The sequence below is a fragment of the Terrapene carolina genome, unplaced genomic scaffold (genome assembly GCF_002925995.2).
Source record: "Terrapene carolina triunguis isolate 2854851 unplaced genomic scaffold, T_m_triunguis-2.0 Scaffold66, whole genome shotgun sequence".
Lineage (NCBI taxonomy): Eukaryota > Metazoa > Chordata > Testudines > Emydidae > Terrapene > Terrapene triunguis.
Window position 1 is genome coordinate 85,540,028 of NW_020664417.1, and position 14,605 is coordinate 85,554,632.

At 42.2% G+C, this 14,605-nt stretch overlaps 1 protein-coding gene across 1 annotated transcript in view; it reads right to left on the reverse strand.

The window, feature by feature from the left end:
- Positions 1-11,162, reverse strand: part of CFAP99 (cilia and flagella associated protein 99) — an 85,284-nt gene extending 74,122 nt beyond the window's left edge. Inside the window, exon 1 of the mRNA XM_026648137.1 lies at positions 11,052-11,162. Coding sequence (XP_026503922.1) covers positions 11,052-11,162 — 111 coding nt within the window. The remainder of the gene's footprint in view (positions 1-11,051) is intronic.
- Between the last annotated feature and the right edge of the window lie 3,443 nt (positions 11,163-14,605).

Below are 14,605 nucleotides of genomic sequence, written 5' to 3' on the forward strand. Positions count from 1 at the left end.
TCTGACGAGCAGTTATTCTACAGTGTACATGTTCAATCACCTGCCTCCATTTACTGTACTTCTTCTGTTGCCCTGAATTAACAGGGGCAGAGACAGAAGATAGTCCCAGTACAGAAATTGCCTTCTATGACGAGATAACTGACTCTGTGGATGAGGGGAAAGCAGTGGATGTGTTATTCCCTGACTTTAGCAAAGCTTTTAATACGGTCTCCCACAGTATTCATGCCGGCAAGTTAAAGAATATGGACTGGATGAATGGACTATAAGATGGATAGAAAGCTGGCTAGATTGTCGGGCTCAATGGATAGTGATCAATGGCTTCATGTCTAGTTGGCAGCTGGTATCGAGCAGAGTGCCCCAAGGGTCAGTCCTGGGGCCGGTTTTGTTCAGTATCTTCATTAATGATCTGGAGGATGGTGTGGACTGCACCCTCAGCAAGTTTGAAGATGACACTAAACTGGGAGGAGTGGTAGATACGCTGGAGGGTAGGGATAGGATACAGAGGGACCTAGATAAATTAGAGGATTGGGCCAAAAGAAATTTGATGAGGTTCAACAAGGACAAGTGCAGAGTCCTGCACTTAGGAGGGAAGAATCCCATGCATTGCTACAGACTAGGGAACGAATGGCTAGGCAGCAGTTCTGCAGAAAAGGACCTAAGGGTTACAGTGGACAAGAAGCTGGATATGAGTCGACAGTATGCCCTTGTTGCCAAGAAGGCTAACGGCATTTGAGGCTGTATAAGTAGGGGCACTGCCAGCAGATCGAGGGACGTGATCATTCCCCTCTATTCAACATTGGTGAGGCCTCATCTGGAGTACTGTGCCCAATTTTGGGCCCCACACTACAAGAAGGATGTGGAAAAATTGAAAAGAGTCCAGTGGAGGGCAACAAAAATGATTAGGTGGCTGGAGCACATGACTTATGAGGACAGGCTGAGGGAACTGAGATTGTTTAGTCTGCAGAAGAGAAGAATGAGGGGGGATTTGATAGCTGCTTTCAACTACCTGAAAGGGGGTTCCAAAAAGGATGGATCTAGACTGTTCTCAGTGGTAGCAGATGACAGAACAAGGAGTAATGGTCTCAAGTTGCAGTGCGGGAGGTTTAGGTTGGATATTAGGAAAAACTTTTTCACTAGGAGGGTGGTGAAGCACTGGAATGGGTTACCTAGGGAGGTGGTGGAATCTCCTTCCTTAGAGGTTTTTAAGGTCAGACTTGACAAAGCCCTGGCTGGGATGATTTAGTTGGGGATTGGTCCTGCTTTGAGCAGGGGGTTGGACTAGATGACCTCCCGAGGTCCCTTCCAACCCTGATATTCTATGATTCTACAGAAAGAGAAATGATGCACTTATTTGCATCATAACAATGGGCAAAAAAGCAAAAAATCAGTACATGGCTTGAGGCTAACCAATGTGTTGACAAGAGGAGCAGTTTGGGGTCAGCTGTGCCTCAGAACTTTAATGTCTAAAGACTATATGGGCCACATTCCAAAAATGTCCTCTCTCCTGGACAGAAAATCTACCAAGTTGATTTTTAATTTAATAGGGTACTTACTATGTGTTTGATGTCTGGATATAAAGCCAAGAGTCAGAACTGGGTTACCTGAAATGAGGCAAGGCCGGGTCCAAGACAAAAGCAGGGCTGGGAACAACCAGGCACAGGAGCTATTGTAGCCATAGGCAAATGCTTGAAACAGACACTAAACTGTTGGGCTGAATAGCAGGTCTGAGTACTCTTCCAGCCAATCAGGCAGCCTACTACAGGCCAGCTGCAGGCATTAGGTCACCCGGAGACCGGCTCTGCTGCAGGTTTTACTTCCAGACTGCCTCTGCTGGAGGATTTGATTCCTGTGTCTATCTGAGATTGGAGCTCTGATTAGAGCTAGTTGGCTGCGGGTCCCTCTAGACTCATAGACTCATAGACTTTAAGGTCAGAAGGGACCAATATGGTCATCTAGTCTGACCTCCCGCATGATGCAGGCCACAAAAGCTGACCCCCCCACTTTCCCCTAACTCTGCTGTTGAAGTCTCCAGATCGTGATCTAAAGACTTCAAGTTGCAGAGAATCTTCCAGCTTGCGACCCCTGCCCTATGCTGCGGAGGAAGGCGAAAAACCTCCAGGGCCACTGCCAATCTACCCTGGAGGAAAATTCCTTCCCGACCCCAAATATGGCGATCAGCAGAACCCCGAGCATACAGGCAAGATTCTCTAGCCAGACCCTCATTTTACCAGCGATGGCCGTTATTGCCTAATTGATTAAAATCACGTTATCCCATCAAACCATTCCCTCCATAAACTTATCTAGCCTAATCTTGAAGCCAGAGAGGTCTTTCGCCCCCACCGTTTAGATAGATAAGGCAGAGGTTAGAAGTTGTTTGCCTGGGGAAATTTCCGTAGAAACTGTAATTGATTATATCTAGTTTCTCAATTGCAATCAATTTTGTTACTGAAGCTGGCAACTTAGGTCCTGCTGGATTCTCAATTGCCTTTGAATATCCAGACAGCAGAAGTAACCAAAAGATTTCCCCTCCTCTTTGATTAGCAGGAGGCTAACTATTCCTTTTGGATATGGATCGACCACATACATCCACAGCTTTGCCTCTTCCAGATTGCATGTTTGACAACGATGTGTTTTACTTGAGACTACACTTTAAGACCACTTGGAACCTTCAGCAAGTGCATAATATGGTTTCTTATTTAATTACAAGTGTTTCATTCAAGGAGCTTTTTACCCCTGAGCTCCACAGATTGCACTGGCTTCTAAATTGTTTATGGGTACAATTTAAGCTGTTGGTTTTGATATATAAAGCTCATTATGGTTTGGGTCCTCTGTATCTTAGATGCCACCTCTCTCTTCTGATTGCAACTGGGCAGTTGAGATTAGCTAGTACATGGAAGCTGTCTATCCCCAGGTCTGTATGGCTGAGCCTGGGGGGAAGGTATTCTCAGTGGAGGGCACTGGAACTCACCTCACCCCTTTGTTCTGACAGAGCCTGTGTCTGTTGACCTTCTCCAGGACAGGTCACCCATTCATTTAGTCACTGTTCATACTCAGTTTGTGAGGTGTGGAATGACTGGCAGCCCTTGTGGCAGAGCAGTCAATGTACGGTAGATTGCCTATTGGATGTTCTGAGATTTGTGTTTGGTAATCTAGCGATTACTACACTGTGCACTGGCTACATTGAGAATAAATGAAATATTGTTACATACATTCAGGATGTCATTATCATCAGAAACATTTGAAAGTCTCTCCATTTTGGCCTTGAATTTTGAAAGTTCAGTATTGGCTAATTCTCAAGTGTTTAATACCTTGCAAGTGACCAGTTCCTAAAGGCATGGAGAGTTCTGTGCTGGGAAGAAGATGAAGCAGGTTGACTCTTGCTTGAAATATGTACTCACTGGCATTGCCTCCTTCTGTGTAGGAATCCCCCACCTCTCCTAGCCTGTCTTCCTAATGCGCCCATTCCCACTATTGATTTCTGACTTTTTGCTCTACTAGGAACCAGCAGAGGAGAACTAGGATCGAGCAGGCTGGGGCAGGGGGGAATGAGCACAATACTTTCAACATAGGAGAGTAGGAGAAGTAGTGTTACGTAAGATAGACACGTAATGGGGTGGAGCTTTGCCAATGAGGGGGGAAGGAGATGGAAAGGGCTAGCAACGTGTCTTCTTCAAGAGATTAATAAGGGGGAAAAGGATGGGAAAAGGGAGGAAAAGAGGGTTTATCTTTGGGTGGAGAGAGAGGAAGAGAAGGGCCAACTTTTATCCCCTGGCTGGAAATCCTTATTCTAAGTTTAAACTAACATTCAAGAGGTGAGATAATATTTTACATACAGATAAAGCTGTTTTTACCTCCTGAGATTTGAATAGTAGTTTACACTGAACTCAGCTACTTCTAGTCAGAATACACTCACTTTACATGTGATCTGATTAGTTTATATTACTTCAGGCTTTAATGTTACTCCTCTCTAAGGGCCTAATCAAAAGTCCACTGAAGTTATAGGAAAGATTTACACTACTGTATTTATTATTAAATCAATGTTGATGATGTGCTCTGCACTATACAAGCATCATTGAAGATGGGTTTTATTCAGGGAGCTCACAATCTACATGTAAAAATCGGTCACAAATGATACACAGACATGTATAATTAAGGTTTTGTAACACCTATCACAGGAATCATACATCAAGTGATTTTCATGTTTAAAAATAAATCTGTGATTTTTGACATTTTTCGATTTTCCTCAGAGTGAGTGGGTGGCTCTGACATACATAACTGAACCAGATTAATGGAGAATCTTGAACCCTCTTGCCAAATTAAAGCATGTACTGCATGAGAGACCAATAGACAGGCTGAACTCAATAGCAACACTGTGGGGACAAAGGACTAGACCAGTGAACTCCCAATGAGAGCAGTGAGCTTTTTAATTATGCTGAATTTACAAAAGTCAAAACTATGGGTTTGATCCTGCAGCCCTAATTTAGGCAAGTAATTCTATTATGGTAAAGGGGCTATTCACATGGGTAGCTGTATGAGGGTTTGCCAGATTGAGTGCTATACTAAAATGTCATCTGTTACTACAGCAAAAGCTAATGGTTCTAATAGTTTCAACAGGAAAATGAGGATTATTTTGGGTCCACAACAGTACCTATGCCACTTCACATTGTTATTATGTTTTCATTATGTTAGCCCTATTCATAATGACCAGAATATAACTTTTCCTAAAAACACTCTGGATAAGACAGAGCTATTTTTGGCAGATTGTCTTTGCTAGACTTCATGGAATAAGTGTTTGAATGAAGAGAGGGAGGTTAGTTAGGACACATGGGCAAAATGTGGAATGAAGAAGCCATAAAGAAGGATATCAAAGGATTGTTTAGGAAGGCGTATTAGGAGGAGTATTAGTATTGACAGGAGAATAGTACAAAATGTCAGCAGGGATGTGGCCTTGAAGGTGAGTACCAGATATTAAACTGCTTTATACTTATTATCTAAAAGAATCAAGATGAATTTTCAAAAAATGTAGTTTGAAGTGTTAACTGGGCTAATCAGACTGAATGCACTTTGATTCCAAAGAGGTCACACCACATAAACACAAGCCTTTGCTTGCAGTTAGCATCTGGTTTTATGAACTTTGATGCCCACAGTCTGAGTGTCCAAGATCAAAGTTTAAAAAAATTAACAGCTTGTCTGCTGTGACTACAAACTGTATATTGTACTATTTAACCTATGTTCTCACTGAAAATATCCTGCCAATTTAATTAAGTTAATTTAAAATATAATAAATCTTTAGGTTGCAACTAATTTAATTATAACAAATCAAAATGTAGCTTTCTTCTTAAGAGTTGATTAAGTCTGATAATTCAAAGGGACCTGTGATGGGATATCTATCCCACACAGATGGTGAAAGGGTTAATGTGGCCTGGAGAGGCTAGTTAATCCATCTGGTTGCACCTGGTGGGTGGGCCAGGCTTAATAAAAGATGAAGCCCAGGTGGAAAGGAGATGGGTGGTTTGTATAAAGAGAGGAAGACTAGAGTAAAAGGGAGGCTGTAAGGGACAAACTCTGCCAGTTCCCTCTCAGTAGTAAAGAGTAGAACCTGGAGAGACCCAGAAAAGCTACCGGGGTGGAGCAACTTCTGGTGGTGAGCCCTGACAAAATGGTAGGACCTGGATCTCCAGAGAAGAAACTCAGGAGGATGTTTAACTGAAGAGGGGCTTCAAGAGTGATTTTACACCCTTAGAGAGGCCCTGATGGAAGAGGGCAGAAGAGGTGAAGGAGACTCCTGCAGTGGGGCTAAGAGAATGCCCATTGACAGGCAGATGGCCTTGAGAGGAAGACAGATGTGGAGGATCCAGAATAAAGCCTAGAATCCAGGGAGGTAACTCTTGAGGTAACTCTTCCTCCTCTTCCGAGGAATGGAGAGGACCCAGGATGGATTAAAGTTTAAGCCTGAGGGAGGGGGCAGAAGTTGCTTTCATTGTGTTTTGGTTTTCAGTTGGGTTAAAAGATTCCAGGTAGAATCCCTGGGGCCCTTCTCTGACAGAGGCATGGAAGGAAGAGGAGCCCTGGAGCATGGAAGATGGTGTATCGATGACCAATGTTGTGTGGGACACTGTTCGTTTGAGATGTTGGTACCCCACAAGGGGAGAGACTTTAAAGTGACCTGTTTGGAGGGTCAAACCATGAGACGAGGTGAACCACTGTGGGATTGCAGCAAGGAGAGAGGTGCTACACCACACCCTGCCAGGAGGAGGTGCTCTAGCAGTGAGTTCACCCTTCTATAGTACCAATGCATGGAAAAAATCCCTTTTAGAACATGACATACACAGCATAGGGATGTTAACTATTCAGCAAAAGAGATCTAGTGTGGTTAAGATGCTGAATCAATTATAGACTAATTTTGATCACTGATTTCTAATCATGTCAAACAATGTTTATCTGCTGCTATCCACAAATAGAAATCCTTAACCACATTTCATTTAGAATGATCATAACACAAGGAGTAGTTTTCTCTTATTTATAAAAAAAAAGTGTCCACAAGGCTGGCACATCTTCACTGCAATTGTGTCCCTTTGAATTTTACTCATATTCTTTTCTTGCCACTTTACTCTCCTTCATTTTTAACATGTATTTGTCTGACCGCCTCTTCTTGTTTTCCTCCAATTCACTACACAATCCCTTCTTACCATCTAACTTGAAAATATAGTAGGCAAGAGGTCTCCCCAGGGCTGACCCTATGCTACTGGTGGATTGGTTGGTGGGGATACAACCTGGCTTGCTCAAAGTAGCTCCCTGACTCTCTCCCTGAAGACCAAACTCAACCTTCCCTTCAGAGCATATTCACAATCATCATCTCTGTGAGTAAGAATCCTGAATTAAAATCTAAAACCTTTGCCTGTCTTTCTGACATTTTGTGGATGCCTAACGGTCAGCTTAAGTTCAACATGGCTAAAATAATACTCGTAATCTTCCCTGACCAACCCCTCCCTGCTACCTACTCTCGTGATCACTGTGGTCACCACCACCACCACCCTGCCAGTCACTCAGGCCTGTATGGGGTCATCTTTGGCTCTCACCTCCCTCAGTTCCTCTCATCCAACCTACGTCTAAACCTTGTTGATTTGTTTCTGAAAAACATCTCTAAGTTCACATAGCTAAAACTCTCATCCAGATTCTCATCCTATTGTGTCTTGAATACTGAAACATCGTCTTCTCTGGTCTGGATAAAAGTTGGGTTGCCAGCTTTCTAATTGTAGAAAACCAAACACCCTTGCCCCACCCTTTCTCTGAGGCCCCACCCCATGCTCACTTCACCCTCTTCCCCCCCCCCCCCCCCCCCGCTCTCCCCCCCCCCCGCTCATTTTCACCGGGCTGGGGCAGGAGGTTGGGGTGTGAGAGGGGGTGAGGGCTCCAGCTGGGGGTGTGGGCTCTGGGGTGGGGCCAGGGATGAGGGGTTTGGAGTGCAGGAGGGGGCTCAGGGCTGGGGCAGGGAGTTAGGTGGGGATGTGGGCTCCGGGAGAGAGTTTGGGTGCGGGAGGGGATTCTGTCCTGGGGTTGGGGCGTAGAAGGGGGTTCGTGGTGTGGGTTCCAGATGGCACCTCAGGCAGCTCCCAGGAAGCGGCCGGCATGTCCCTCCAGCTCCTAGGTGGCCAGCGGGCCTTGCATCAAACTACTTATCCTTACTTTCAAGATCCTTCATGACCTATCCCTACCCTACTTATCTCTTATTCACTATTGATGTGTCAACTCCCATGTCCATCTGGTCAATGATTCCAACTTCCATTCTCCACTGGTTACATTTGCTCATATCATCTTTGTGCTTTCTCCCATGCTGCCCCTCGTGGTTGGGAGGAGGAGCTTTCTGCAAACATCCACAATGCTACTTCATTAGTCTCCTTCACATCTCTCCTTCAAACTCTTATTTGCTGTCATGTGTACAAAAAACTTGACAATAGTTAGGTTGCTGGAGTGCAGTGACCACTGTGTATCATGGGGATGACTGTCTGTTTCTTCAAACTCCCCAATTTGTCTGTATCCATCTGCTGTTTCTTGTCTTCTATTTAGACTGCAAACTCTGTGGGGCAGAGTCCATCTTTGTTTATTTATACAGCGTCCAGCACCATGGGGTCCTGGCCCATGACTAGGGGTCCTAGGTGACACAGTAATGCAAATAATAAATAACTCCGAAGAGAGATTTTTTTTTTCCAGATGTGACTGCAAGGCTCTGCTGATGCATTATCAAAGCAAACTGTGTAAATGAGACCTATCCCAGAATGTACTGTAGATGGCATCAAATCTAATCAAAAGTACACTGCTAGAGCTACCTTTATTCTTTGCATCTCAGGGCACCTTGCAAGATAATAAAATGAAATTTAAATAGCAACTCACAATTATGACTAACTATTTGGATTGATAGTGTTTTATAGTTAGTTTGTAAATACAGGGCCAAATTCTGCTCTTAGACACACCAATATATATCCAGAATAACTCCACTCCCTCCATGACTAAAGAACATTGTAGCAACACAAACATCCACAGATACTAGGAAATTAATAACACAGGTTAAATAAGGACTGCTGGAGATCAAGCAGAAAAAGAATTTACTATCAGAAGTGTAAAGTATTGACTTGCAAGAAGAATCTATTTATAATGAAAGACTTTGTACAATACCAATTTGGAATTTAACTGATAGTAAAGCAGAAAATATTTTAATTCTGACTTTCAAGAATTTCTGTGACACTGATAAAATACAAGTGACAGGTGACAAAAGAGTGGAGAGAAATCATATACGCAGGTGCTAAAGTCTATACCCCACCCCCCCAGATAACAGCCCATTATGCAAAATAAGAGGAAAGAATAAATCACAATCAAGAAAGCTTTCCTTGAAGAATGAGTAATAACTGCATGGTTTCTATAGTGACTTTTATAAAAAAGTTGTATATAAAAAGGGATCTTATTTTCAGGGATAAAATGACAGCAAAAATACTCGGGGGAGGGAGAGTAAAGAAACAGAAATAGGAGAATTTAGACAGTGCAAGTATCATAGGGACTTTTGCCATATCCTTAGATTCAGCTGTCCTCCCTGTTCCTCCTTTTTAAAAAAGACGTGTCAGGAAGGTTGATTCCATTGTCCATAATGGAAGCAGGTGCTTCTTTTGTCTTTCCCACTCCCACTCTAGAGTGGGAGGTACAATCTAACTGTTCAATAAATGTGAAGAGAAATACAGAGGTGTTGACATAACACTTTCCCTCCTTTCCTCCAACCTTCTGCCAAAATTGTGAATGAACAATTTAAACTTCCTTATTCTTTGCTGTATGAAGAGCAGATGAAGTTTCCTATCAAAATTATTCTGAGTCAGTATAGTTCAGGTGTGAAATAAATGCAATAAAAAGTGTTCATTATATAATTTTCATGCCAAAATCTGCTCCGTTACACTGGTACAACTCCACTGCAGTGACTTAAAAGGGACTGCTCACGTGTAAATAAAAGCATTGTGCGGCCCATGATATCTACTGCCAAGACTACTAAAATGTAGTTGCCTTGGTGCAATAACGCATCTGAGCATTGTAATGGAGATTTCAGCTCCAGATGCCGTAAAAGAGCTAAGAAAACAGTAGTAGGAAACAAGACCATTTTTAAAAAAGTGTTGATGGTAAACAAAACATTACCATTTAAACAAAACACAAACAGGGTTAACTTTGAACCTTAGCCTGAAGTCCTTGGGCTTGATTTCCACTGCTTAGCACTCTGTGTAGCTATTTACACCTGTACAAAGAGGGCTTAAAAGGCTATTCAGTTAAAATGGTAGCATTTGATACCTGCTTTGTACAGACGGAAATGACTACATAAGGCGCAAGGCTGTGGAGAATCAGCCCCATGTGCTGATCCCAGTTGGAGTACTGACCAGTTAAGGATTGCAGTGTTGGGATTGCTAGGGTGACCATACATTCTGGTTCTGGACCATAAATACAACTTTTTGCATTGTTCCGGTTGGTTTACTTAAACTATATTGGCCAGAAGGATGTCTAGCTTCTCTCAAACCTCTCTTCTTTCCTTTCCATTGAGGGCAGACACACCACCCTCCCTATCTCTAAGCTCCTTTTGCTTCCTCTTTGATTCTGTGGCCCTTCTTTGAGGGTGCACCGTCTGCAGGATATAGACAATCTGAGGCAGAATTTAAAAAAAAAAAAAAACAGCAGGAGACTGCCTGGCAAGTGCCACACTGAGCCCAACAAAGAGGCAGCTTCTGGGCTAGACTTCAGTAGAAGTGAAAAGGGGAAGCAGTACTGGAATGGGAGCCAGGGACCAGCGAAAGGAGGTTGAATGAAAGTAAATAGGATGATGGTAATATGCACCCATCAGTTGCATGTCCTCACCCCAACCAATCCCATGTCACTTACTCCTGCCCATCTAACTACAGTATCTGTCTAAGGAGGTTATGTTACCCATTACTGGAGTATCTGAGCACCTCATAACACTCCTGTAAGGTAGGGAAGTGCAACTTATTCCCATTTTACAGATTGGGAACTGAGGACAGCGGCTAAGTAACTTACCCAAGGTCACACACAGTCTGTAGAGGATCATGGACTTGAATCTACATCTCCTGAGTCCTAGTACCCTAGACCATCATTCCTCTCTTCCTCTAGTCCCCAGTGACAAACACTGTCTGTTATCAATCTCTCTCCCATCCTTGCTCATACAAACAATCCCCCTTTTCATCCACCCTTTCAGCCACAAGAGCCTAACCCATCACCCCCAACTACCAAAACCATTTCCAGTACCTGCCACCACTGAGCCTCCAGGTCATCCAAATCCTCATCCAAATCCTCTCATACCAGTTCCCTGGCTCCTGGTGACAACTATAAGAAAGTGGCCCTGATTTGGGGTTTGAAAATCTGGTCACCCTAGATATAGGTTAACATTATAAAACACATAGGAAAATTCAGTGTAATTCAAAATATTACATTAGAGAAAGAACATCTTTATATTTAAAAAGTTCCCACTAAAACTGTGAAATCCACCTAGGATAAACTGGCACTTAATGTACCTGTAAAACCTTAGCTGACTCATCCAAGAGATGCTCTGTGCTCTCATTTTCAGGATTAAATTTGTTAAGCTGCTGGACCACTATTTCAATATGTTTTTCAGGGCCGGCCATCTTCACCATGCAGAGTCCTATAAATAAAGTAAATCATTAAATTTTCATGGCTCCTTCAATTGCAGCATAATGTATGTTGATAGGCTTGCGGAGACACATGTTCTGCAGTACTGTAAATGGGAACATTCAGGTCAAGCCTTCAAAATCCCAATTGCCCAACCAGAAAGGCTAACAGAAGGAATGAGCAGACGCTATAAACATCAATAAAATAAGTGACAAATGATGAGGCCTCTTTTATTCTGACAATGTCTCTTTAATGATCATTAGGATAACATTTTCAACTAATTTCAGTACCAGGTTATTGGGTGAAGTATATCTAAAACTTATTTTGGAGAGAAACAGTAACTCTAGCATGCATACATTATGGGCCAATTTCTGCCCTAATTTAACCCACAGAACTTTCCTATTGAGACATAACTGAAGATAAAACTTTAGTCTTAAATCCAGTCTTAGGGAAACAAGTCAAGATTGCACATTACCCCCTTACTCTGTTCCCTTTCCCTCCTGTCGCTTTGTCTGCTGACATCCCTCATTGTGCTATGTATTACTCATATAAGCAACAATTTGTGGAACTGGCTCCCTAGATTTAAAAGAAGTCTCTGTCCTGAGAACATTTTTCTGTACATCACCATGCCTGTTTACATTGCCAGATAAACATAAATAATAATGTTCGGTGAGTAAAGTCATTATCTTAGTCCAGCCTTGCGAACCAAAATTATCACCAATTTAATTTTTTCATAGTGAAAATAAAATGTTAAACCCTCCAAAATCTTGTATTTAACATATTATCATACACTTCTGTTAAAAAAGAATGCTTGATCAAGATTCTAAAAGGCTGTTAGAATACTTCCTAATACAAATTTTCTGTACCTTGCCTTCCAGAACTACTGCGTTTCGCTCAAATTGCCATAACATGTTTAAATACTAACCTCAAACTGTTGAAAGGAAAATGAGTTTGTGTGATTATGTTTAATATGGGCATAAAACTAATGGATCTGATCAAAACACAACTGCTAACTAGTAAAATTTCTGAGCAGTTTTATTATTATATAAATGTTATAAAGCTACATCGTGTCTTTAAGGGACAGCCTAGGCGTGAGTGGTGCCACAGAATCATACTGCCACAGAAAAAGCATTCTGCTTCAGGGAAATCACCGCCCAGAACCATCCAATGTGCAAGAGGAGAACATTCACTTCTATATCCTTTTATGGGGTATAGTTTGCTCCACCCAAGAATGCCAAAATTCTTTCAGGCTCTAAAGTTTTAGATGAGGGTGCATGGTGGGATAAGTATCTCTGTGGTTATTCAGACTGCCCTAAGGCTTCCAATCCAACTCCCACTGAAGTCAAAGGGAGTCTTTCCGTTGGCTGTAATGGGAATTGGTTGGGGCCCTCACCCTCTGAACATCCTGAGCTTCACACATCCCCAGTAAAAATAAAAAAATAAAAAAAATGTAAATAGTTAAATGAAAACCAAGGTGTTTGAAGCTCTATAATTAACAGTCAGAACCCCCTGATACAGGTACTATGTAAAAGAAAAAATTTCTTAACAGCAGCAGTTCAGTGAGTGACTATATTTAAACAGATTGACTTTAACAGGTTTTATTTTTAAAAATGATTATCAGATTGTTTATTCTTGATGCTGGCTTCAGTCAAATAAAACAGAACCAAATTCACATAAGGTGGAAGGGCACTAAAAATCAGGAGTAAAAACCACAAGCTGGTGCCTCGGCATCCTTCTGTTTGCAAAGTATAATAGGAGATTATATTTTCTAATCCTGAGCTATTAAAAAGTTTTCAGTGTCAACAGACATTTTACCCTTCACTACCATATCCAGAATTTCAATTAATAGCCTTAAAAGGTTGCAACCCCATTTACGTCAGTGGAACTACAGCACCTTCGTAAATCAGGACCGAACAAGGTTTTCGTGAAATTCAATGAGATTGAGTAGGTGCTGCTCAAAACGACCCTGATGCTTTTCTCATCTATGTGGCACAGAAGGAAACAAAACCATGGAAACTGCAAAGAATGTGGGGTAAAAAGTTCCACAGAAGGGAAATATGGCTACACCAGAGCATCCCCACTTACCATATAACTTTCTGCACCCCTAACATTTAATCACACCACCTTATGGCCATAATCAACTGGAGTCCGGGTACAACTTCTCTTTGCAGCATGCTTTTGTCTTAGGGCAGCATAACTTTAGATGGAAAAGGGGTGTGTGTGTGTGTGTGTTTTGGTTTTTTTTAAACTACACAAGTGGTATGGATGTACAATAGCAGTTATTCTAATGCATGCTGACTGGTTAAAGGACCAGATCCTACATTTGATATTTTCCTACATATCCTACCATGAATATATTTTAATGTGTGTAGTTGCATGCTCTGTAATATGCATAGTAAAAATACTGTGACCTTATATAGCGTTTTTGTATCTGATGATCTCACAGTGCCTTTTCACAGCTATTAATCCTTACACAACAACCCTCAGGCAAGTCAATTTTATTATCCTCATTTTACAGATAGGTAAACGAAGGGACAGAGTGATTAAGAGTGGTTGTCCAGGGTCACCACAATCAGTGGCACAATTAGGAATAAAGGTCAGCAGTCCTACCTCTCAATATTCTGCTCTAAAAAAAGACACACATTGTCAAAATATTATAGTCTGTTTTTTTTCTATTATATTTATAGAATTCTAGTGGCTGACTAGATGTCGGGTTAAACTATACCACGAACTTTCCCCCCCCCCCCTTCAGTGATGCACATGATCACACACCTTAACCATTTTTGTCTTATCTCTGTTTTGTCTGTCAAAAGTATACATTTATGGTCATGTATGTAACAGATGCTGTTTGTCTGTGTAAGCCATGTCTACTCGGTGTGGCTAGGCCAACTAGACTGATGAACCTGCTACAGCCTTGGCTAAGAGAGTTGAATTTTTTAGCTTAAGTGGTAAAGATTCAAGTATTAAGATCCAGAGGTCCCTCCCAGCTTTGATCCCTGCTGCCAATGACCCACCCAGGGGCATTGGCATTACAACTGGTGGCCTCTATAGTGAACTGAACTTGTAAGCCTCTGAAGCGCATAACATGCTTGCCTGGCCAGGGAGAGTATGTAAGCTATTATGCCTACTTGGTGTAGCACTTTGTGCCTATCTGGTGGTGGCTAGGCCAACTAGACATCTGAGCTTTGTATAGCCACAGCTAAGAGAATAGGCTCCTTTAGATCAGGCAGCAGAGGATCATTTATTAAGCTCTAGATGTCCCAAGTTTGATCCCTACTGCTGACAACGCACCCTGGGGTGTAAGCAATTATAACTGCTTTGCCCAGTGATATCAATTATAGCAGTGGTTCTCAACCTGGGGTCTGTGGACCCTGGGGGCCTGCAGACTATATATAAGAGATCCGTGAAAGGTTGTTGTTACCATAAAATAGTGGCTTTT